Below are 24,712 nucleotides of genomic sequence, written 5' to 3' on the forward strand. Positions count from 1 at the left end.
TATGACCTGTTAACACTACCCTTGGATGAATCATGTTTTCTGGCTTGTTTGTCTGTTAGCTCAGACGGGTATTTTTTTGCTGGGAAGTTGAGTAGGCAGTTTAATTATAAACTGAATTACGCATTCATTGATCGTGTTCCATTTTAATTGACCTGGACACAAAGGGGAAGCAGAGGTGCTAACAATTCTTACTGTTTGCTGGTGTTTGAAACTGGGCTATGCAGGCAGGGAGCAGTGAAATTTCATATACATGTGTGGACCATTCTGGTCCTCCACTTCACTTTGCACACACATTCACACGTATGCAATATCTGTGAGAACTGGATGCAGGTTTTGTGCTGGGCTCTATGTAGGCCAGATGCAGAGCTCACTGAACTCAACTACAGATTAAAATGCCTGAGCTTAAGTATACCAGGAATTCTTAAAGAGTTTGCGGAAAGTTTTCCATCAGTTCACCAAAGTGAGATAACACTTTTGACTGCTGACATTTGCATTGATTTGTTCAAGGCTAGGATTTGACTTCTTTTTTTTTTTTCTTAACAGACATGTTGTTACTGTTGCTTGCTGGGAAAGGCTGCCCAAATTCAAGGACAGAGTTGTGAGCCCAGCCTGAAGATAGGATACCAGTGTGGAATTGTATTCAGAGCTTGCTGTGTGAAGGGTCAAGAAGGCCTTGATATGTCCATCAGCGATGATGCTCCTAAAAAGGAGCAAGGTATTTTATGTTGCAAGTTTGATACACAAAATGATATGGGATACAAGGAGTGCTTGTACTTTAGGTTGTTGCTGTTGGAATTCTTCTAACTTGAGATCTCCTCTGAGTAATTCAATAATGTATGTTTTGGAGCTCGGTTTTTTTTATAATGATAGCTGTAACACTGCATACCACAGGAGGCTAAAAGAGCTGGAAAGTGGTCACTCAGTTCATGGTGTCAGAACTTAACTGTAAGACAGATTATTTTGTCCACTAATGGTCTTGTCTTAGAAACTGAGTATTAATTTTAATAGCTTATTTTAATATCAAAATATCTATAAATAAACACAATAATTAAAATGTAATTATTTTGCCCACAGCCTTAATTAAACAGAAAATCAACGACCAGTTCTTTTAATTGGATTTAAAAGCCAGGTGGCCTTTTCCAGCTCAGCAGAATTCGAATATTGCTTTTTGTGTGAGAGGCAAATGCTCACGAACTGAGGGCGTTTGAAATGCCTGGACTGTCTGGGAGAACTGAACATTTCTAGGAAGCATGGTATCTTTATTTCTTTCAATATTATCAAAAGAAAGGGGCATCTAGATGGCAGCAGCTCCTGATACCCTTCTCCATACCTAGTCCACAGAGCTGAAGAGAACGAGCGTGGACATACTGACCCTTACAGACCTGGGTGTGGTGGGTTTTTTGCCTTTTTCAGTTAGCAGGCAGATCTGAAACTGCAGAGGAGTCATGCTGTGTAGTGTTGCCTCCTTCATGGGCAGTTGAGCCCTGAAAACACAGAGTCTGACTTGGAGATCACCAGTGACAGATTTTGGGAGATGTCATCCTGACCAATCACTTAAACTTAACCCCCACCATAACAGCTTGTGTTGGTCTGCTTGAGCCAGTGTGTTATCGGACTTGCTTCAGGTCTTCCAAAACCTGGTTTATGTCAGTGTATCGAGTAACATTTAGAAATGCCCTGCCAATTCCTTTGTGGTTTAGCAGGGGCATTCCCCTGTCCAGTAGCACTGGTTGGACTGACTGGACTGGTACATACCTTTTACTTAGACCACTGTGCTAATGACAAAAAATTTGCAGACTCGGTGTATCTGCATGATGTGGGAAATATATCAGCACCTGAAAATCCAGAACTATGAGCACAGTGTACAGTATTTCCCCATCTGCCCTTGTGGGCAAGTGGCACACAAATAACCATTATGTATATGGCTAGTGTGATTGTTATGGCAGACATAATAACCATTATGCATTGCAAAGATGGGTCCGTGTCAAGCCGGGCAGGACAATGTTCTCATCATTAAACTAAGAGACAAGCAGGTGGTTGAACATATGTCAGATTTCCCTATCAACAATAAAAATTGCCTGTTGAAAGGCAGAGCAAGCAACATGAATAGACTTTTGTTAGTCATGAAGGGCAGATCAGTCTCCATTTTGTAAGGCAGCTTCTTGGACTAACACCTTGTGTTTGTGTTATGCAAGCAGGACATACGCAAGGCATTCTGCTGCAGAGGGTGCGGTAAGCTGACTGATTCCCTGTAGGACACTTTCTTAGTCATGTAATCTCTGGTACAGTGTCCCCAGAGACTTCTACAAAATCAGACTAGATTGGGCAAACTGATTTCATTAGCTTCTGTGTGACCAAAATGTACCCCTGTGGCTGGAGGGACGCAGTGTACCAACCCAGCCTTGTGCCACTGCACAAAATCTTGCTTTCACATCTGTGATGTGTTATTTGCTTGTAAGTGATGGCTGGTTGGAAAGGCTTATGGACAATCACTGAAATGCAGCTAAGCTTCCTGTTCAGTAACCAGAGTATTCTGAGACTGTGTTTTTACACATCTCGCTGTCAACCTACCATTTCCCCTGCATTCAGAGTGGCAGGATTGGAGCAAGTCCATTAGCTAGCCCTTTGGGCAAGCAGTGGGGTCAGGCAGTGGATGTGTTCAGCCCTTTTATGTTCTCTGTGTGGAGAGAAAGAGCTCTCGGGACACATGCACGTAAGAAGTACTGCTGATCAAAACTCTCTGAGTTAAGGTATATGAAGTGTATTTGAAAGAATGCCATGAGTAGGTACCCAGAAGTTGGGTGTGGAGTTCTTTTTGGAATAAAGTCTAAATAAATAACTGAGGTTAATCTGATTTTCATTAAAACGGTGAGTACCCCAAGCTACTATAAAGCCAGTGGAAGCCAAGCATGCCTCAACAACGTGTCTTATGAAAATGAGGTTAAGCTCTGGTTAAAAGCCTAGTGTTAAGAGCCTGCATTTGAAAATGTTGGTCCATATTTAATCTATGATCACAGCGTGACTTGCGTATTGAATCAGTCTAATGGAAAATGCCCTGTGGCCACATGCATTTGAATGTCAAATTTAAGTATGAAATAGCCGTAAAATATGTAAATAACACTTTTTAATTTTGTCCTGGTTTATCCAAAACCCCGCTCTGAGTCCCATCTCAAGCAAGCAGCTTTTTACTGTGAGAAGAAAAGTGCTTTCTCCTCTAATGCCTATATCTCCTCTTTTTAGTTGAAATTTCAAAGGAGGAACTAGACCAAGAAGATCCTTATCTGCATGATGGCTGCAGAGGTAAGCCAGGTGACTAGTCCTGTTAGCTAGCTCTTTTGTGGTTGCCTGCAGTAAAAGTGAAGCAAATTTAGATCTAGAGATTAGCCAAAACCTTTTGCCTAGGCTAGTTATGGGTAAAAATAACAAAATGAAGATCCCTTCTAAGAAATAGTAGGCCACCGTGTGATGCCTTAATAGTTCTCAAATACAAGGGAGGCATTGTCTCCCATAGTGCAGTTTTTCTTACCCAGCTGAAGCTTAGACTATACATTTCACTTTCATTTAACTGCTAGTGGGCAGTACCTCAGAGGTGTTACCCATTGAACCCGTGGATTACTTTGGATTCTTCAGAACATGGGGATCCTATATTAAATACGTGCATTCTTTTGTTCTCCTCTTGGGATGATCAGGATGACTGAATATGAAATGAAACTTGTTTCCTTTTGAGATGCATCACCTGAAAAAGAGGAAGAAAAGCAGCTATTGTCCTCATTAGTCAGGCTGTTCTGCCTCCTGGGAAGAATGCGTTATTGGGATATTGTTCTGCTAAGTATTCTGATTTATTGCTTGTCACATGTGATTTACATGTCTATAAACTTAAAACAGCCGTGATTTATTATTTTCTACAAGCATTTCAGAACTAAGTAATGTATTTAGGATAAAATCAATTTAATAGACTTATATTCCAGTTGAGAGATGATTTACTGTGCTGCATGTGGTACAGCTATTACACTCTAGAGAGGATAGAAATGTCTGCTAGGTCATTAGCTAGTCAAAGCCAGCACTGGCTTTCCTCCTTGTCTCAGCTGCTAATTACAAGAGATGACACAGAAAAATGTGTTACATATTTTCCTAGCATTATTTCTTTATGTAATCAGTTGTTGGATTTGTTAGTTAATCGGCTGCCTGCAAGAGATGGATTGGTATGACTAATTACAAATTAGAGTTTCTGTCTACAGTGTCTTTTCTGATGAATTTGGCATGTCAAAATTACTTGTGGTTTTCTGAACTTCACCAGGGGAAACTTCAATTTCCTAGGCAATGGAATTACCAGCAGTTTGCTTTGGAGCACCTTCATGGTATACGAGAAAATTAATTCTGTTCTTCCAGCACTGCCACAATAGGTTTTATTGTGGCCAGCAGGAGCTCATAGGATTAGCAGAGGTTCAGAAGGTGGTAGCTGTCCATCTCAACCTCAAAACTATGGTTCTTTCTCATGTCATTGTCTTTGCCAGTACTGCGTAGAGAACTGATTTTCTGTGGTGGTTTAATGGTCCTGTCCTCATAGAGACATGCACTGTAAAAAAAAATATTTTAGTTCATTGAAAAATTTGAAGTATTATAGCTCTATTTGCCCACATTGATTGTGCTTATCTCAGACCTTTTGTTCAATGCCTATTTAGCCATTCTGAAAAACGGAAGATGACAGGTTCTATTTGTGCTAAGAATATCAATACTCTTACAAAAAGCATTTGGAACTATATAAACTTTTCTCTATTGTGAGAATATTGAATGGTTTTAATATAAATATATCTTTTAATAAGATCAGGAAAAAAGTAAGTTTTCTTGATGATGATCCAGATGATGTGTAAATTTCCTACAGTATTCTCTCTCTTTGTCTGCCAAAATAACCTCAGCTCTCTTTCACACCCTTTGTGACTCCTGCACTAGGTCCTTAGTACCCCAGTAGTAAGTCTTGGTTCCTTCAAGTTCCCTGAAGCCTTTGTCACCCACAATACCCTCTTCCTTCTCCCTTTCATGTTTCCTGCCTGCTGAATAGGAAAATGGTATATGGTATAGGTAATTCAGGAGTATGGTCCTAATAGTGATGGGCTAAAAATAAAGCCTAATGCAGCTAATAGTTAAAATCTTGCATTAACTTATGGTGATGCACCTTGTCTTTCTTATTTTATGGTAATCACCATACAAAGTTTTAATTTCCCAGCCAAAACCTGAGGAGGTGTTTCAGCTCATCGGCATTTTCCCTTCAACTTCTAACAATGATGGGCTATGAACGACTCCTTGATTTACTTCCTTGTTGTATTCATTTTTAGAACTAAAAGAATCCAGTGATTACAAACACTAATTTCAGTGTTTAGCCCTTTCCTTCTTTTGTGTATGTGTGTGTCTATCTGCTTTTTAAAATAAAACAGCAAGTGTCCTGTAAATTAACGGTTTGTTTCAGTGCTGGTGAAGAACCTCTTAATTATGTAAGACTTCTTAAAATATCCAATTAGGTGGTGGTCCCTGTTCTCAACAGTGCAGAGACACAGGATCCAGTTACGTCTGCTCGTGCTTTGTTGGGTATCAGCTTCAGCCAGATGGTGTCAACTGTGAAGGTAAAAGAAATAAAACCATTGCCTCAATTATCAACATCCCTGTTTTAAAAGAGCAAGAATAAATAAAAAAAGATGCAGACAGGAGAGATCAGAGTATGCTTATGCCAGCTGGAGAAAGAGGTGAGATCATAAGAAGTTGGTTTTAATGGAGTGTTGGAGTGAGAGTTGTGGGAAGGTGGAGTTAGGAAGGAATCAGTAGAAGAGATGGAGGATTTACAGTGAAGAAGAGGCAGAAGATCTTGAATTATTGTTGTGAATAAAACCAAATTAAAATACTGGTTCCCTTTTATTAGTAGGTAGTAATGGATAAGGCAGATGAAAGAGAGTAGGATTCCTCAGCTTGTTAAGGACACAATTGACAGAAAGGATGAAAGTTTTGGATATCATGAGTAGCATGGGAATAGTCAAAGGAGAAGAATTGTTAAGTTTCTCCCAGAAGAAGAGCTAAAGGGACATCAAATGAAATGGGCTGGGATAGAGCTCATCACACTTGACTTCAGACATGTGCAATGTAGTCTTTCGCTCCTAGATAGTTAGCCTAGCTGTTGTTGCTATCAGAGCAATAAACATTTCCAGGGCACAGTTCGTCTTGCCTGTTCCATGTAGCTGTTCCAGGATGAAAAGCTTTACTCATCAGGAGTGCCTTTTTCTGTCCTTGACTGAAAAGGGAGTCTAGGTAAGTAGCTCAGATTGAAGCTCTCAAACTTCAGAATGTAAAACAGATACTGATGATTGGTCAGATTAACGCTAACCTAGTGTGAAATACAGAAAGGAAGAACTTTTACATTTGGTACACATGGATGCTAAATTTTCTTATGCACTGAAAGAGAAAATGAAAAAAAATCACAGAAGAAATGTGTACCAGTAGCTCTAAAGTAGAAACTTGCAACTTGTGGCCTGGGCAGTCCCTAAGCCATATGTTGGTGGGAGGCAGAGCAAGGGAAGGATTTGTTAAAGTTTGCCTTATTCGTATAGTCACTACAATCATCTGCTACTGGACTTAGTCAGATGATGTTAGCCCTTTGCTCTCACTCAGGACAACTCCCTCCTCTTTCTTAAGTACAGTAAATCAGCAGTCGTAAGTCCTGTTACCAACAGGGCCAAAATACCTTTACTGGTTCACACTCTGACCACAAGATAAGTAGCTGTGTTGAGAGTGTGAGGCCAAATCCACACCAGTCTTTGTATCCTGATGCTCAAAGTAACAACTGGTTGGAGGTGTGCCTGCAGCCTTTGACTTCATATCTTCCCAGAGATTTCATATTTCTTATATATTCTCCCTTTTTTTTTTTTTAAATAATTTTGCATATTCTAGATATTAATGAGTGTATCACGGGGACACACAGCTGTGGGATTGGACAAACCTGTGTCAATACATTAGGATCCTTCCGCTGTCAGCGGGACACGAGCTGTGGAACTGGTTACGAACTAACGGATGACAGTCGTTGCAAAGGTACGTCCTGTGCAGAGAAGCTGCAATCTTCCATACTCAAGTGAAAAAATAAGTATGTCATCACGTCATGCTCTTCTACTTTTGGTAAATACACTTGTAGTTATGCAGGGACACACAGACAGTGCTCATTCTTCCAGGACAGTAGTTTTCCACCTGTCACCTTGTAGATACCTGATCAGGCTCTCTGTGGGCTATTACAAAGGATAGAAGAGATATTACAAAGGTACTACAAAGAGATACTACAAAGGATAGAAGAGATAACTACATCTATTTGACAGTGGCTTGTTGTATTGCACAGTTGTGTTGCACAGTGGGAGCTGGCCTGGGGGCTGAAACAGTTGATTTTGAAGGCCCAGCCTCACACTATACGCATTTTTTTAGCGTTTACTTCTGGCTAGCTCTAGTCTGGTCCTGCGAATTGGTGGCTTGTTAGTGAGTGAAGTGCCTGAGTCCTGCCCCTGGAGCGTACCTAATTGTTTGGTTTCACCTGAAAGAATCAATTTTGCACACTTCAGAGGGTGAAACAAAGTGTGGCAAATGGAGTGACCAGGTGATTAAATTTGAAAACTCTAAAGTAGATGCATCTTTAAAAAAATGTAAGTCTTTATCCTCAGGAGGTTTAAATTTGTTACAAAGGGATTAATTTCTTAATCACAACAGCCTTAAGGATTTAAAAATGGAAAAAGGTTAAAAGCACCGTTCTTGACTAGCTGTATTTGAAAACAAGGGTAATAGGTTTTTTTACTAAAGAAAAGACTGATTTCAAGTTGCATCTAGCTCAAAGTGTGCTGTTGTGTGCATCCAGAACTTCACCTGACATGCTACCTTTGCAGAGATATGAATTAGCAGCAAACTCCACTTGATGTGGAATTGGTTTCCATTATGAGAAAGTCTGTTCCCCCAGAGCTTAGAATTGTTTATAAACAGATTAATTTCATTCCACCAGGTAAATTAACTCAACCAAAATTCTAGGTAAGGTTTAATTGTAGGAACTTATCAATGATGAATAATAGGTTGAATAAAAAAAGCTGATGAACAAATTCCAATGCAAAACCTGCATAACATACAGCGTTTTCCAAAGTATCGTGGTCTAACTTTGATCCCTTTGAAGTAAAATTTCTGCTGATTTGATGACATCAGATTTAGGCCAACAGATAGCTTACAAGCAAGTATAAACAATCTTTCTCTGGTGGAAAAAAAGGGGTACATAGAGTTAATTATGCGTGCCATCAATGCTAGAAATTTCTTATCTGGATAAGATATTTTAATAATGTTAATTATTAATGTTATGTTAATAGTGATTAAAACAGAAAATGAATAATCTTCATTATGACTTTTAAATGCCAATTAAAATGACAGAGTTTTGCAAGATGTAGAACCCTGCTGAACCCAATTCAGTATTAACCCATCCTAAACTTAAAAACGCTCTCCACAATCATTATTTATGTCTCACAAAGCTCTAGGGATAAGCAGTTGCATCTACTGTTCTGCCAACTGCATAAATGGGAAAGCTGAGGCATCCTGTTGCTAGAACGTTTCTGTATTTTAATAGGTTTAGGAGATCTCATCCCGTTGCAAGGTGGCAGACATTTAATTTCAGTTGCTTTTATGTGGACAGGGTTACATTTGTGAACCAAGCCTCATTAGCCTTTGTCTGCTTTATCTGAACCATCATTTATTTACAAGTATTTATTGTCTGTTCCGAACCAGAACGGAATATTAAAGTGAGGAGAAATCATGTTTATGTGCATTTTAAAGCACAATAATGCAAGGATATTGCAAGCCTTAACATGGATAAGAATCAAGGCCAATTAATTCACTTATGAAAGAAATGAACAATGTCTGCATTGGATCTAAGGTTAAAATTAAAATTGCACATGGACATACAATTAAATCTCACTGACTTCAAAGCTGAGCCTGTGTATAAGTGCACTGCTGAATCGAGACTGAGCACGGCTGAACATGATGCTTCAGGTGATCTATAATCGGTTTGAATCATTTAGTTGTGAGAGCTAAACTTGTAAAGCATAATAAACACATATACCCCCCTACATATAATGTTAATAATGAAACAACAAAACCCCCTTAACTTATTATACCTGGTTTTACTGAGATACTGTTTGAGGTGGTTGGTCAGATTGGTGCTGGGTCACTGCATTGAATTGCATGAAGGTATGCTGAGGATTATTTGTCTCATTTTTTATGTGTTTGTTTTACGTGTGAAGGTAAAGCTTCTGTCAAACTCCTGCTAACAATTTTTTTTTGTGGTGTACTAGATATTGACGAATGTGAGACTGGTACTCATAACTGCCCCCCCGATTTTATCTGTCAGAATACTCCAGGATCTTTCCGTTGCCGACCCAAGCTACAGTGCATGAATGGGTTTATACAAGATGCACTAGGCAACTGTATTGGTAAGACGTGTTCTTATCTCAGTGAATATTTAAGTGTTGCCTATGAGATAAGTTGTAGTTTCACTGGGTGAGTTCTGAGCTTCTCAAGTCATTCTTCATGCATTTATGCATTGCTCTGCTATGTGCTTTTTCTGCTCCTTTAAAGGCCGGCTTGGTTCCACAGGTAAGATTTACAGACGAAAACCATTTACCTAAAGACTTAAAAACTATTTTAAATTAGATTTGGTTACCTAAGGTACTTAGCTACATTTGAACATTTTCCTTAAGTCTTTGGGTATTTTAGCTGAAACAAAATCTGTAAAAAAAATTGTGATGTGTTTTATCTCCCTCTATCCAAAATGTTTTAGCTAAAGCTTAGTATAGAAAGCTGTAATTTATGACATCCTCTGTAACACACTTTGTTGATATTAGTGTGTGTGGTTTTACAGGTATGTAGGTCTTTCCAGACCTGTCCTCCATTAGTTATAGCCTATCAAGAATCTTACTTTGTATGACAACACACTGCGGAGAGGAGTTTTATTTTAAGGACAAATTACAATCTATTGGACTAATGCTTTGTTTCCAAATCTCCTACAAAACAGAATTATAACCTTCATATAAATATGTTAGAATTACTGGTTTCCAGCAGACTCTAAATGGTCTAATGTGACCTACAAATCTATCAGTTATTCCCTTGAGTAGTATTTTCAAGTCTCAACTTAACTCTGAATTCCCCCATCGGCATAGCGTGTCTTGGACTCGTGGAACTGGCTGAGCAGCAGCAGCTGCCAGGTCTAGCTCATTGTCAAACCGCCATTCTCCTGACCATATTGTACCCTGTAGTGCCGAAATCTGACACTGGAAGCCCTGAGACTGAAAACAAAATTGCAGCCTTTAAAATGAAGGGGGGGGCCATGCGCAGCAAACCCTTTGAAGACTTGTATCTGCCATAGCTAGCGCCAGGTCTACAGCACTTACTAGTTAGCTTGCCTTCACTGACATCAGGAAAGCCATATCAGTTTGCAGCAGGGATAGTTATATCCCCTAAAATGCATCTGCTCAAAATATTTACCAAAACAATTTCACAGGTTGATTTTACACACTGAACCAAATGCTGCCCTGTGTGCTGTTGAAGGAAAAAGTGTGTAACTTTCCTGTCTTTGCATTGTCTTTGTAACTTGAAAATTGTACACTCTGTGAGCTGGGATAGGCCTGGCTGAAAAGTTTCATGTTATACTACATCCCCTGCCCCATCTCCAGGCAGCCAACACTTTGCAAGCTGGATGCTGTACTTAACACCCTACCGTACCAACTGGAAAGCGGTACCTCTTCAACACTTAACAGTACCACTATGTAAAATGATGGTGAAATAGTTGGGAAAATTCGAGGCAGAGAAGTATTTGGGTGAAGCTGGACTTTGCTGATGTTCCTTACCTTCTTGGCTAGATACACCATACCAGATCACACTAATTACAGCTTAGTCTCGTTAAATTTTCTGAGCTTCCAGGCAAAGGTTGTCTTTGTCACAAAGTGGTATGATGTCCGGTTTGTAAAAAAACAGACATCCATTTGATGGATGGTAGAGGGCTGCATAGTCTTGTGAATACATAAATAAGCTATTCACATTCTTATGTATTTACATGGACAACTTACCATAAGACAAGGTAAGGTACTCGTGGTGAATACCCGTGAACAGTGGTTTATCTCTCTGCAAAAATGGAGTCAGCTACTACTTATGTGAGCGTGTACTACCAAATAGCTCATTCACTGTGAGCCGCAACCCACAGAGCCCAGCATAACTGGTTGAGCTGGTGAAAAGAATTGTTGATCATCTTCTTGTGTGTTTGGGGGAGACTTTCAAAGGCTTTTAAACAGATACAAGTTCTGTGCCCAATTTCCACTGCTTTTCAGTTGGATCTGAGCCTCTCAAACTGGACATCTGGACAATAGGCAGAAATTTCTCCTGATCTTCACCCTGGAAGCGTTATGTTGGTGAAGCTAAATGGCATGAATAGTTGTATTCTCCCATGGGCAGAACTTTTTAAACTCTGAAGGGTTACATCAGGATGTAAACCTCTGAAGGATTACATCAGGAAAGCATCTTGCCTTAAACATCTTCAGACAGCAGATAGTTACACTGACTTGTTGTGCTCTTGTAGATATCAATGAATGCCTCAGCACCAACACGCCATGCCCAGCTGGACAGATATGTATCAACACTGATGGTTCATATACCTGCCAGCGAATCTCACCCAGCTGTGGTCGAGGTTATCATCTCAATGAAGATGGAACAAGATGTGTAGGTAAGTAGCAGTTTGGAAGAAAAAAACAGTATGAAGAAAATAAATCACATCTATCATTTGTTTACTAGTTTCTTGCGCTTTGCCCAAGTTTTTCTCATTGTCACAGTGAATTCTTGATTCTGTTCTTTCCCTCATGGCAGTCCCAACAAGTGAAGAATGACAAGGATCCACTCTCTGACCTTCATATAACTAATGAAACCCTGTATTCTGAGGAGAAATGATAATCATCCTCCAAAACATGACATTGTGACTATATTGGTGTATTGGAACAATGCTGTATAGTCTCAAATCTCCTCAGTACAGAGGTATAACACAAGGCCCATGCCCTTAGAAGCCATTCTAGTAATGTTGAAAGGCATATATGCCTTTGGCTGGCTTTTAAATAAAGTGGCTTTTGCAAAGAGAGGTATGTTTTGCATGTGTCTTCAATTCTTGTAAATGGCTTATCAAAGCACTACTGACCGTGGCTCTCTGGCATCTTACATCAGCTGAAGATCTGATCCATGAATATTGAGTGTGCATAATAAAACAGTTTTGCACCTGATTTCCTCCAAAGGTTGTCTGATTTCCTGATTTCTTTTCGTTCCTAAGTCCATCAACATTAACAGGACACCTGAGCAATAACCTGCTTCGGTAAGAGTAGTTTGGATTTGTGACTGATCGTCTTGTGGGAGCTGAGAGCTAGATCAAAATCTTGCTGTTATAAAACACTTTATAACTACTAGGGGACACAAACATGTTGCTCTTTTCTCAACTTGCATGCTCAGAAGTGTACTTTTCGATCACTTCTCTCCTTCTTCTAGATGTGGATGAGTGCTCATCCTCTAATCAGCCTTGTGGAGAAGGACATGTTTGCATAAATGCTCCAGGCAATTACCGTTGTGAGTGCAAATCTGGCTATTCTTTTGATGTCATCAGTAGAACTTGTATCGGTAAGTTGCACCTATCGATTTAAAATACATGCAGCCATCGCATTTTTAAAAAAAGATCCTGCATAAAGAATGTTACTGCTTTCTGCCTAACCTCTTTCATCTGAATGTAAAATTGACTACTGTATTATTTGTATATATCTAATATCATATTAAAGAACTGCTGATACTTCAAAGGAAACTGTATTAGTATTGTCAACATTTTATCTGTTACCCTTTTAAAAGTTAAGATGTTGAGAGTGTGCAATTGTTTTCTGTGATATTTTTATATGCACCTACAGCAAAACATTCCTTTGGAAGATCAAAGCATCTTTCTTCTTTATAGATCTAATTCGATTATGCACTGGGTTGCTTCTAAATGAGTCTTTTGAGCAAGTCCTTCCCTCTCTAGTATGAAATTTCGATCTGGAAAATAAAAATCAAACTTTTAGGACCACATTCTTGTTCAGACTACTACTGCAGTAAAGCTAGCCAATACATAGACCTCTCTATATATTTATCATTGCAGATATCAATGAATGCAGACGCTATCCAGGCCGCCTTTGTGCTCACAAGTGTGAAAATACTCCTGGTTCCTATTACTGCACTTGTACTATGGGATTCAAACTTTCGACTGACGGCAGGTCATGTGAAGGTATGACTGTCATGTGCCTTGGCTATATAGAGAGATACAGCTCATTGCTGTTAAGCCATTTCTGTTTGATTTTAGCCTGTAAGACTGCACTGGAATGGCATGAGAAATCAGCCCAGTTGGTGTCTTTGATTACATGAATGCTGTTATGATTAATCAAAGCCAGTGCAGCCCACAGTTCAAATATGTTGCCCTTGGTCTGGATCATGCAGAGCTGTATGGGTCTGCGTTTACTGCATTTTGAAGGGTCATTCAGCTAGACCAGATTCAAGACCTTCAATACCAGCCTTGCTGATACCCAGATATAAAAACGCAAGTGTGGTCCTAAAGATTCCCTTCAAGTCACACACCTTGAGGGACAGTGGGAAATGATAGCACAGCGCAGATTAATGTATACTGCCAGACCTTGCTGAGAGCAATGCACCCAAAGCCCTGTATTTCCAGCTTACTCAGTGACATCCATACCATCCTCTTTCAATTAAAAAAATGGTCTTCCAAACTTCTGTATTAGTCCTGTAGTAGGAGTGATGAATAAAGCAAGAAATTTGGTATTCAGGTATATAATTTTGCATTTCAGATTTAAATGAATGTGAGAGCAGCCCCTGTAGTCAAGAGTGTGCTAACGTGTATGGTTCCTATCAGTGTTACTGCCGCCGTGGCTTTCAACTTAGTGACATAGATGGGATTTCATGTGAAGGTAAGTGTTGTTACACAGATGGATGAGTGAGCGTTTCTTATTCTCACCATAACATACGTGAACAATTCCATATACCTGTAATTGTTTCATTTTAACATTTGATTCTCTTTGGTATTTTCCTGTGGAACTATGAAACAATATTTAATGAAGGTGTCACACCCTTGTCCTCGTCTAGAAATATCTCTGCTTGTGCTGATTACACTGAATTGTAGCTTGGCATACTTTTGCAACTTGCCAGAAATGTGTTTTTTTTCTGAGGAACTAAGAATTTCTAGTTCACTTCAACAAGTGAAGATACAAATGCATTTACATGTTACATATGTAATATATAATATTACTTAGGCAGTATTTTATATATCCTCTTTTTTTGGCTGGTTCTGAACTAATGTGAGAGTAGGTTCTCCTCAAATACAAGGATGTGGGTGTGACCTCGTGGGCAAGATTCTGAGTTTGGACTTAGGTCTCTAGGACTTACTAGACAGAAAGACCTTGGGCAGAACACCTCATCTCAATTTCCTTTTTGTAAGAAGGAAGATAAAACGATTTCCCTGCCTCCTTTTTGTGAAGTACTACGGTACATGTCACTGTAAATTGCTTAGCCATCACTTTGTCTCTCGGGCCCTTATATTTCTTCTAATTGTCTTCACACTTCCCCTTATTCCTGACTGCCTATATTGACTAGAACCACACATATCTGATGATCCTTTTCCTTGCCCAGCAATTAGAATCATGAAATCGTGTTTGAAGCTTGCAGTGGGAACACTGTATGTATGCACCTGGATGAATGTCTTGGACACGTAGTAAGTTAGTGGTGGTTTTCTTCTTGCAGATATTGACGAATGTGCTTTACCTACTGGAGGGCATATCTGTTCCTTTCGATGTATCAATATTCCTGGGAGCTTTCAGTGTACTTGCCCCTCCACTGGTTACAGGTTGGCACCCAATGCACGAAATTGCCAAGGTGAGTTCAATAACTGCAGGGAGACCCAACTGGATTGTGGACTTCTAAAAAGTTCTAGAAAGTGTTTGTGTTTAAAAAAATGCCTTTCCGGCAACATTATAGGTAAAGCCGTGAAGAGCTTGAAATCTGAAGAAACCAGTATTTTATAATAAATATTCAGAAAATTTCTCTTATAAACTGTAGAATGTAGTAGCGAATACTTCTTTGTAAGTCTGAAGATGAAGATTCCCACTGTGAAATGGTATGATGAGTTAGTTTAGCTATTAAAAGGAAATACCATGCTGTAAATGTTACAGCAAATATTTAGATGTTGTCCACTTAGTGGCACTGCTGCTCTTCCTTTTCCTGTTCTTGCCTGTTGTTTGGGTTAGTTTTCTTCTTTTTTGTTCTCCTGCCCTTCCCTTCCAGTCCTGTAATAATGTTTAGTTGCACCCCATGTTCTGTAGTACCTCTATGATGCTTTAATCCAGGGGTCCTCAAACTACGGCCCGTGGGCTGGATACGGCCCCCCAGGGTCCTCAATCCACCCCCCCGGTATTTACAGAACCCCCCCCGCCCCCCCTCCCCGCCGGGGGTTGGGGAGGAAACCAAGCAGCCGCAGATGACTGCCTGCCACTTCATCTGCACGCTGGCCCCCTGGTTAAAAAGTTTGAGGACCCCTGCTTTAATCATTTGGCACCTGCAAGTAGAGGAAAGGCTTATGTTTAATACACCCACCTTTTTCCATTTGGCAGATATTGATGAATGTGTTGCAGAAAGCCATAACTGCTCTTTCAATGAGACCTGCTTTAACATCCAGGGGGGCTTTCGCTGTCTGTCTTTGGAATGCCCAGAAAACTACCGCAAGTCAGGAGATACGTAAGTAATTTCTTTTTCAAGGTTGAACAGTTTTTTGGTGAGTGATCTCCTTTATGTCGTGCCACTGCTGACTGAATACATAATGGATTCTGGCAAATCTGTATGTTGTTGGTAGGCCTTCCCTATGGTTTGCACACACAGGTCTGTTCCCTTTCTCATGCTCCTCTTGCAGTCTGAGAAAAAGGTATTCACTTAAAAAAATGCCACATGCCAGTGGTTCGTGTTGTAATGATCTCTAGAGCTATAAGCAGACGTTCTCCCTGTCTGCCTTGCAGGCAGCCTGTTAGGAAGGCTACATTCAGCTTCAAAATTCTCACTTTTACTTCCTTTCACGCATCGTCTTTCATTACTATTACATTCCACTGAGAGAGTTCTTGTTAGCTCCCCTCTCTGACTTCTTCCCAGTGCTGTTACAAAGTATTGCAAGAATGTCTTATTTTTAGCACTGTTTCACCTCTGTTAAAAAAAGCTGGGAATATCCTAGAAATGGTGGCGTGTTAGCTGCTGCTGCTCATATTTCTGTCTCTTAACCTAGCTCAGAGAAAGTGTGTGCAGTCTGGTATTGAAAATATGAGACAGCTTTGGGAGGAGGGGCAGCTGGCAGCTCATTTAGAGCCATCAAGTCGTGCTAGCAAAGTGGTGAAGCTGTTGCAAGATTTCAGTTGCATAGCTAGAGTTTATGGGTGGTGTGGGTGACTGCTTTTCATCCCACCCTGTGGCTTTATGACCACCTGTACTCCAGTGATTCTTCCAAAGGCTGCTCCATGGTCTTCCCCATGTGCCCCATACCCAGGTAAGTGTATGCTCCACCAGCTAGGGAGGAAAGCTGATAAATGACATTTGTCATCAGCCTGCTATTGCTTTTCACAGTCAGTGCTCATATGCTTACTGTCTTTTAGATAAAATTGAGTACTCTGTGCCTCCTTGGTAGAATGAAGCTACTGCTGATCTTCATCAGAGGGACTTCCTGGAGATTAGTTTCTATTTAAACCATAATCTGTGAAATGCCATAAAAGTGGCACAGCAGATGTATTTGATCAGAATGCAGTAGAGGGAGTTCATGGTACAAACCCAGATCTTTATAAAATATGCTTGTATTCCGACAGTTGTCAATAGTAAATAAATTTTAAATTGTGTTCATCACATCAAGAAACAAGCAGTGCCTCGTGATGCAGATACTCTCTTTATTTGTAATATTGTGGGTTCATTCATATCCTAATTAAAAAAAAAGTCATTTGCAATGGGCAACTAAGCAGAAACAGCAGATTTCTATTTTTATGGACATCTCTGAGCTGCAAAGTTCAGTTTATGAAATACACATTTTACATACACATTCCATTTCATCCTCTTTCTTATCTATATTTTCATGCATGTTTTGAAGTTAATGGCTATTTGAGATGTAAGGCGTGTTTTTGGGAAGTAGTAGAATGTCTGAATCGAGTTTTTTGTGTCTGTGTTGTTGGGGCCCTGTAATGGCTTACTCTGCCTAACTCAGAGTCATAGGGAGAGATTCTTCTGATGTGCTAGGGCTATAATTATGCTATGAGTCAGACACAAATCCTGTACCTGCTCAGTGAAGTTCTAATTATTTTAATTCCTTGAGTTATTATCTTGTTGCATTTATTAGGTTTTTCCCTCTCAACAGCTACAGACACAGTTAATAAATTTATTGTCAAAAATGTGTTTGCATAAACCAAAGAGAATATGAGTTCATTATCTTTGTTGCAAAAAGTCCAAGTTAGTTCAGTGGGGAGACAGTTACTCTCGTTTGTACCCAGTATACAAGTATTACACCAGCATGCCAGAATCAGGGTGTATGTACTGGATTACCTTGTGCCCATTGGAGAGCAGTTTCATTAGACAGCTCTTTTAGCACCCATTTTACATCCAAACTAATTTACATATTATTGAATCATTTATTTTTGGCATATCTAACCCAACATAGCTGATAGCTAGCATATCTTCGTTAGATTTTGCATGATAATGACATTAAATCACTTTTTCACCCAACCTTGTGCCAGGACTCTACAATCAAAATAGTTGGCTTCTCATAACATCGTATCTATCACGATACCATTTTCCTCTCCTTTTTATTCAAAATGCATTCCACTTTCACCTACTTGGCACATCATAAGAAAGACAACACATTTTCCACTGCCATCAAGTTGGCACCTCATGGGATTTTTTAGCCTATTCTCCAGTATTTTCTTTGGAACAGCTATAATTTAATAGGCCTCAGTCCTGCAAATCTGAGTTTGTTCATTCTTATTATTCCTTAAAATCCATATGTAAGGCAGCAGCCCTCAGTGATCCAGAACCTTCCTTACCCATTACTTTTAAAGCAGAGATTTTTGCATGGTGGCTGTTGCAGTGGCGATTGTCATCAGGTGAAGCAATCGCAGGATCATTCCATGCTACAGACTGAAAGCTTGGGATGCTGTATACTCTGAGCTTCAGGATGAAACAGGTGGTGTAACCTTCCCCAAAGACCAGCAAAGTTCCTGGAACTTACCTTAATGATAAAAATTTTATTGAAGGTCTTACCTCTTTTGCTTAAATTCTGCTTTTTTTCCCCCCTTCATCAGCCTATAGGCTTGGTATTTTTCCAAGGATAGTTAAGATCTACTGCTATTCACAATAGGACTTAACTTGCTGTACTGCCTTGCCAAACGCTTCTTGTTTTCAAATTGCATAACAATTAAATTCTTTTTATGTGACACTGAAGTCTAACATTTGTAATATTTAAGCCAAGAAAAATAGTAGAAAAGATAAAGAAGCAGTTATGGCGGCATGTCAGAAAGGTGTGCTGCATTGAGCCAGATAGGCAAATATCGTTATATTCTAGACGTCTGCGTATTATTAAGGTTGCCTGTCACTTCTCATTATTAGGACCTCTTCTTAACTGCTTAGAATTTTGCCAAAATGTAACAAACACCTGAAAATCTATGTGCCAGGTGTCTGACTCAGGCTTAAGTTTTGGCAAATTTCATCCAAAGCAGTTCACTCATTTCCAAGAATAATGGTAATGAAGAACCCATTGTTTTCTGTGTTTAAGACATTTTGGTGATTTTTTTTTTTTCTTTATTTTTGCTGTCATGTTTTGGAGCAGAAATCTGAGATTTGTTAGGAGATTACTTTTGCACTTCTTGTCATCCTTACCAAAACCCTCTGAAACTACAAACTATAAAATTGCATTTAGCCTTTTTTCATAAACCTTAGGAAATTAGGACCCTGATGGGTAATCTTAATTATCCCTGTTTGCCAAAACAGTCAGGACTACCTGGACTAGTTTCTGAGAGTTGTTTGTTTAAGTACTTCAGGTCCTTGAACAGTAAGGATTTCATAGCCTCAGTGGCAATCTGTCTTTGTGTTTTACTATCTTCCTCAGTGCAATTTTACTTCTTCATATTAGTGGAAAGGTCTTTCTTTTTTGGCAACAAACAATTCTCTTCTGATTTAGCAGACCTGAGCTTCTTACAGCTCTTCAAAGCGGTCTAAAATGCAGGTACCAACTCCACAGACTGTCTTGAGTCTGCTCCCACATATAGCCACATCTCCCCCATAATGCCAGCTCCCATCTGTCTTGGGCCAGGTGCCGCCAGCCCTGACAACCCCAGAGCCTGTTTCTTCTGTGCTTTCAAAGACCACCCAGACTCCACAGATAAGAAAGCTGTTCCTAGCATGGGTGAGAGAAGAGCCGACTTGGTAAGAAGGAAGGGCGTACGTAGGGATAAGGAGGCTGGGTGTAGGGAGGGAAGGGTCTGAAGGTATGGCCAGGTGCAGAGAATGAATCTGTGAGATGCTTGAAGGGTGGAAGGTAAAATTGGGTAAAAAAATTTAGAGACAAGGGGGAAGCCAGCCAGCCACAGGAGTCAAGAGCTTATGGTTAAGGGCGATTGATGCCAGGTTTGGATGAAGACCGTCGGAGCAAGGAATAATTTGGGATGGCTGCATAAAGATACTGAAGATAGTGGTGTGTGCCTTGTGACTAGGGCTGTGAAGTAGAAACTGAGAGAACCACGTGTCAGCCAGGAGAGGATGGAGTAAGAGTAGGCTTGGCACTGACTGAGTAGACAGTCCTGATGCCAGACGTGTGAGTGAACAGGAAGGGCAGTAGGCAAGGAAAGAGGATGGGAAGGAGGAGCCAGGTTGGGAGAGACAGATGGAGACGAGGATAGGACATAAAGGCTCGGTGCTGAGGGCAAAATGAAGATTGGTCTGTGTCTTCTGTAGCTTGAAAACTCCTTGACACTTTCCAGCTCCAGACGGGAGGAATACGCAGGGTGTTTGTCCACCCTGTCTGCTGTACTGCTGTATACTGTATTCTGGCCTGAGCCTGAAGCAGGACTCCAGATTTTCTGCTGGTTAAGAAGTATCTGTGAAAACCAACCATCAGTTGGTTTCATTCCCTTGAAGTTCTGGTCTCTTTAAGACCAAAATAATCTTCCTTCCCTACACAGCTGCTGTATTACCATACATGTGGAGATCCACGATGTGGTGATACAGCCTGGCTGATGGCTCATCTGGACCTCAAGGTGTGGTGCAGCCGACTGAAGAGAAGTACACACCAACGATAGCCTGAGCGAGTGCCCATGGAGGGGTGTATGTTCTAAGAGGCCCAGAAGATTGCTACAGTCCTGGAAATCTACAGGGTTGAATTTCAGAGATGTGTGGTGTATAGTTTGGTAATAAGACCTGGTTATTTTTTCAGCGTGTTGAGATGGTTTCCCTGTATGAAGTAAATTACAAAGCCATAAATCCTGCTAATAAAACATTCTTTTCCCTTCAGTACATGAGGAGTTGTTGTGTACCACTCAACTCCTTTGAGCACAATGGAGTGAACACCAGGCTCAGAAATCAACAGGAGGAAAGGCAGAAAATATTTTCTCCTCATTTCTCCATTAGGAAAGGTTGTATTCATCATCTAAAAACGGAATCACTCTAGTTTTGATAGTTTTCCTTTATGAGTAACTGGTGTTTGGTACGTGAAATTCAAAGTAGAGTAATTTGAAACTAGTATTTCAGCTGCTTAAATAAACATAAGAGAACAGAGTAGTAAGTGAGCTAAAATAATCAGAAGCAAATTCAGGAACAAGTGTTCAGCAGCAGTGTATGTCTATCTTTCTAGCCCATGCGCCTAATCGCAGAGGTTTGCGAAGATGCATATACAACTGCCTCACTGCAAAGCGGAGCACGTTTTATCAGCCTCCAGGTTGGGTTTCTCTGGTAGCATCTCGCTGCCTGCTCAGCGCTCCCTTCTGCCGCCGGGTCCCTCGTGCTCTCTCCCACAGCGATGTGGCATGGTGGCCCGGCCGCGGGAGCTGTGTGGCTAGCTCGTCCGTCCTGAGGTGCCACGGAGCTGGAGCAGCAGCTGGGCTCTTGAGCTGCCTGCTCACTACCAGTAGGTTAGTGTATTTCCCCGCTGTATGATTTTCTTCTGCCCACTGAAGGGAAGCGTTTAAATAAGGTCTAGAGAGTACATTGGGATTTAAATGCTCATTGCTTATTGCCTTTGTGGTGCATGACCCCAGAATGAACTCTGGTTCTTGAAAGCAATAATATTTGCTATCTCTCCTTTGTGGTTATTTGATGGAACAATTAGTGCACATTAACAAAACCTATAGTGAAGTGTGCAGTGTGTAGTGTGCCCCACCAAAGAATAAGATAAAAGATGATGAATTTTGAATAATTCTAGCTCCTAGCTGCAGGCACATCTGTCTCCACAAATAACTTTCTGAATCAGCAGAATGTCCTTTTTCAAATCTTAGGAAGCTGGGAGCATTGGTATTTTGTTCCCCTAGAAATTTCTGGCTATTATTATAAAAGGTATTTGGCTTTTGTAAAAGAATAAATCGGGGCATTTTTATGAGCATGTAAGTGCTCATGAGCATGTACAAGCTTCCAAAGAGATTTACATGAAGCAGGCATTTCCAACTAAGAAATTAACTGTCTTGACTTGCTTCATGATTTCAGCAAAACCAAGTAGCCTCGTGATTTCAACAAAACCAAGTAATTCTCTTTAGTGGAGTTATTGATGACATTTCAGACAAGAATGCAGAACTCACTACACCTGAACATATTCCAAGAGTATCCACACCTAATTATCCGGCCATCCTGTGAAGACTTGTGCGTGCTCTTTACACACATGAATAAAACTCAGAATGCATTTAAGTCTTCAAAGAATTGCTTTGTACTTTCGTTTGCAAGTGGTATTAAAAGAAAACATAGAACACATTAATTGAAGAACTGAAGGTGCTTTTAACTACTCTTTTTGAAAATGTTTATTTTGCATATAATGAGAAGTTCCTGGAATTCAGGCCACTGTACATGGGCAATGAAGTGGGGCTTGCTTATGAGCCACAGTTCTGTTGATAGTCCTGATAGGAGCTCAGTTTTACACGTCAAAATAAAATAAATGAAATGGCCACTCACATTTCCTTGAGGTAGTAAGAAGCAAACCACGCTTTCATGTTGGAACATTTCTTAGTAAAGAAGTAAATAGTTCAGGTTCCAAAACCTCAGCCTGGGGACTGAATATTGCTTTCGGGTGGAGAGACTCTTGTATGTAATTTAATTGATTCGTAGTTGCGCGTGAGGCAGGTTTGGAGGTAAATGCACAACCTGATCATCCCCAAATTTTTCAAAGTCAGCATCCATCTGAGATTGTCATGTCTACCTCTACTTCCAAGCACTTGTCTTGGGAGGATGTTCAGATATACCAACTTGAATGTGGTGATTTGGGTATAGCTTTAATCTGGAATTCATATAAACTTTCCTTGTATGCAATGCTTTAAATGCTTCTCAAACCCACCAGGTATCACGACTTGGCAGATCTTCATTAATGTGCTGGTAAACTACAACATTCTTTAATAGCTGTGACTTTAATGCCCATACCTGTCTGTGTTGTATTTTGCTGGACAGACTTCACTGTTCTCAGTAACAGAAAGGGAGGAGATTACTCCCTCCATGGAGATCATGATTTGTAGTGCTGGCGTTCATTATTCACTTTCACCTTGTATGGGTGATCTCTTCCTAGTTCTCTGGATTTTTCACTGTAATACAGTGCCTGGTGATAAGGGTAGGAAACAGCAGAGGGCAACATTCTGACTCACCAGCATCATTCCTGTGACTTGAGGCTGGGTAAGAGTGGACTGAATGTGTAGGGCACATGCTGGAGACATCAGGCCGTTGAATCTTGTTTTCAGTGCTTGCTTAGATGGGTGTTAGACTGCCTTAGGCTGGTTCTCCTGGTAGCACAGAGAAATACTCTGCCACATCAGGAGGAAGGAGGTTTGTCTTCAAAGCAAATAAACCTTAACAGGCAGGCAGTGTTGGAAATAATTTTTGCATTGCTCTGTATGCTGCCGGAGGATGAACATACATAGCGCAGTATCTAGAGTGCCTCTTCTCTGCCAGAAAGACCAACTCCATGTACATTTGTGGTTTTCAGAATACTTTGCTCAGTCTTAAAATCCAGCCAGACATCCACACAGTCAACTCACTATCCACTTAGGATCTCTTTCTTTAGTCAACATATGTCCTATCAACAAAGAATAAAACTGGGGGTGGGGGGTGGGGCTGTGGGGGGAAGCCTGTGTTCTCCCTAGGGAGAGCTTAGCTGATCTAAATGCAAATAAACTCTCACACACGCTGAGATGCCAGATTCAATGCACCTGTGCATGCAAGGAAAGGGCAATGCTTCTGAAAATAGCAATGCTTCTCCAAAAGCACCAGCTACAGACAAATTCATCCTTATTCAATAAATGTCCCTTTGCAATATGACTGAGGTGCCAGGCTGAAGAACGGATACAGTATGCAAGCCAACGTATCTTTTTCCACCCCCACTGCCCTTGCTCTCCTATCACGCTTGCTAAATGTACGCTAATCTTCCTCTTGTCTTGTGTTCTCACTTTTCTTGCAGTCGGTGTGAGCGCTTGCCTTGTAATGAAAATAAGGAATGCCAGAGCCTGCCTCTGAGAATAACCTACTATCACCTCTCTTTTCCTACCAACATTCAAGTACCCACCGACATTTTCCGCATGGGCCCTTCCAATGCTGTCCCTGGGGATAAAATTCTGCTGTCCATCATCAGCGGGAACCAGGAGGGTTTTTTCACCACAAAAAAAGTGAACAACCACAGTGGCATTGTGGTCATGCAGCGGCAAATCACAGAGCCCAGAGACCTTCTTCTGACAATTCAAATGCAACTTTCCCACCATGGAACTGTCAACACATTTATTGCCAAACTTTTTATCTTTGTTTCTGCACAGCTTTGATCCCTAACTTACAGGCATAATTGGCTACTTTTTCTCTACTAAGAGTAGCTTCCCCCCCCCCAATTTTAATAAAGTTTTAGTTCATCTGTTGCATGCTGCACTTGCATTTTATTTGCCATCATCATTACAGTTCTCAATTTTCCCTTGTAACTGACTGTCTCAGTTTGGGGAGATTCTTAGGTGTACTGTGCATCATTATAAAAAGCAGGAACTGGTGTTCAAGAGCTTATTACCTGAATATACCAAGGACTGGAAAACCATTCATTTACTTCACACAGTAGTGTTGTTGATCTCATTTGATGATATATAGCTGCATATGTTTAGCTCTAAATTTTCAAAATAAAATAGGTACATAATTTGAGCTGTCTCAACTGAGACACCTTTAGAGAGTTTCATCACTTATGGGGCAAATACTGTGCATTTTCTGAAAATCTATTGAACAGGGGTAACTTGGGCCCTTAGGACATCAGAGGTGCCCCAGCACACAAGTCACTTCAAAAGCATGGAGCCAGATTCTCAAGCTGTGCTAGTTATTGCTCTGTTGTAGCTACTGTGCTTGTGCTGATTTCCACCAGTTACAGATCCCAGTTCTA

At 40.5% G+C, this 24,712-nt stretch overlaps 1 protein-coding gene across 4 annotated transcripts in view; it reads left to right on the forward strand.

The window, feature by feature from the left end:
* FBLN1 (fibulin 1) overlaps positions 1–24,712 on the forward strand; it is an 81,823-nt gene that overhangs the window by 27,831 nt on the left and 29,280 nt on the right. For 3 of the 4 annotated variants that reach the window (XM_037388070.1, XM_037388073.1, XM_037388072.1), the window contains exons 4-14: positions 544–715; positions 3,241–3,300; positions 5,517–5,618; positions 6,934–7,071; positions 9,348–9,485; positions 11,624–11,767; positions 12,571–12,699; positions 13,205–13,330; positions 13,905–14,024; positions 14,854–14,985; positions 15,720–15,843. In XM_037388070.1, the coding sequence (XP_037243967.1) occupies positions 544–715; positions 3,241–3,300; positions 5,517–5,618; positions 6,934–7,071; positions 9,348–9,485; positions 11,624–11,767; positions 12,571–12,699; positions 13,205–13,330; positions 13,905–14,024; positions 14,854–14,985; positions 15,720–15,843 (1,385 nt within the window). Of the gene's footprint in view, positions 1–543; positions 716–3,240; positions 3,301–5,516; positions 5,619–6,933; positions 7,072–9,347; positions 9,486–11,623; positions 11,768–12,570; positions 12,700–13,204; positions 13,331–13,904; positions 14,025–14,853; positions 14,986–15,719; positions 15,844–23,764; positions 24,213–24,712 lie in introns of those variants that run through there. The other variant, XM_037388071.1, reaches the window with a different exon arrangement.

Source organism: Falco rusticolus, chromosome 5, assembly GCF_015220075.1.
Source record: "Falco rusticolus isolate bFalRus1 chromosome 5, bFalRus1.pri, whole genome shotgun sequence".
NCBI lineage: Eukaryota > Metazoa > Chordata > Aves > Falconiformes > Falconidae > Falco > Falco rusticolus.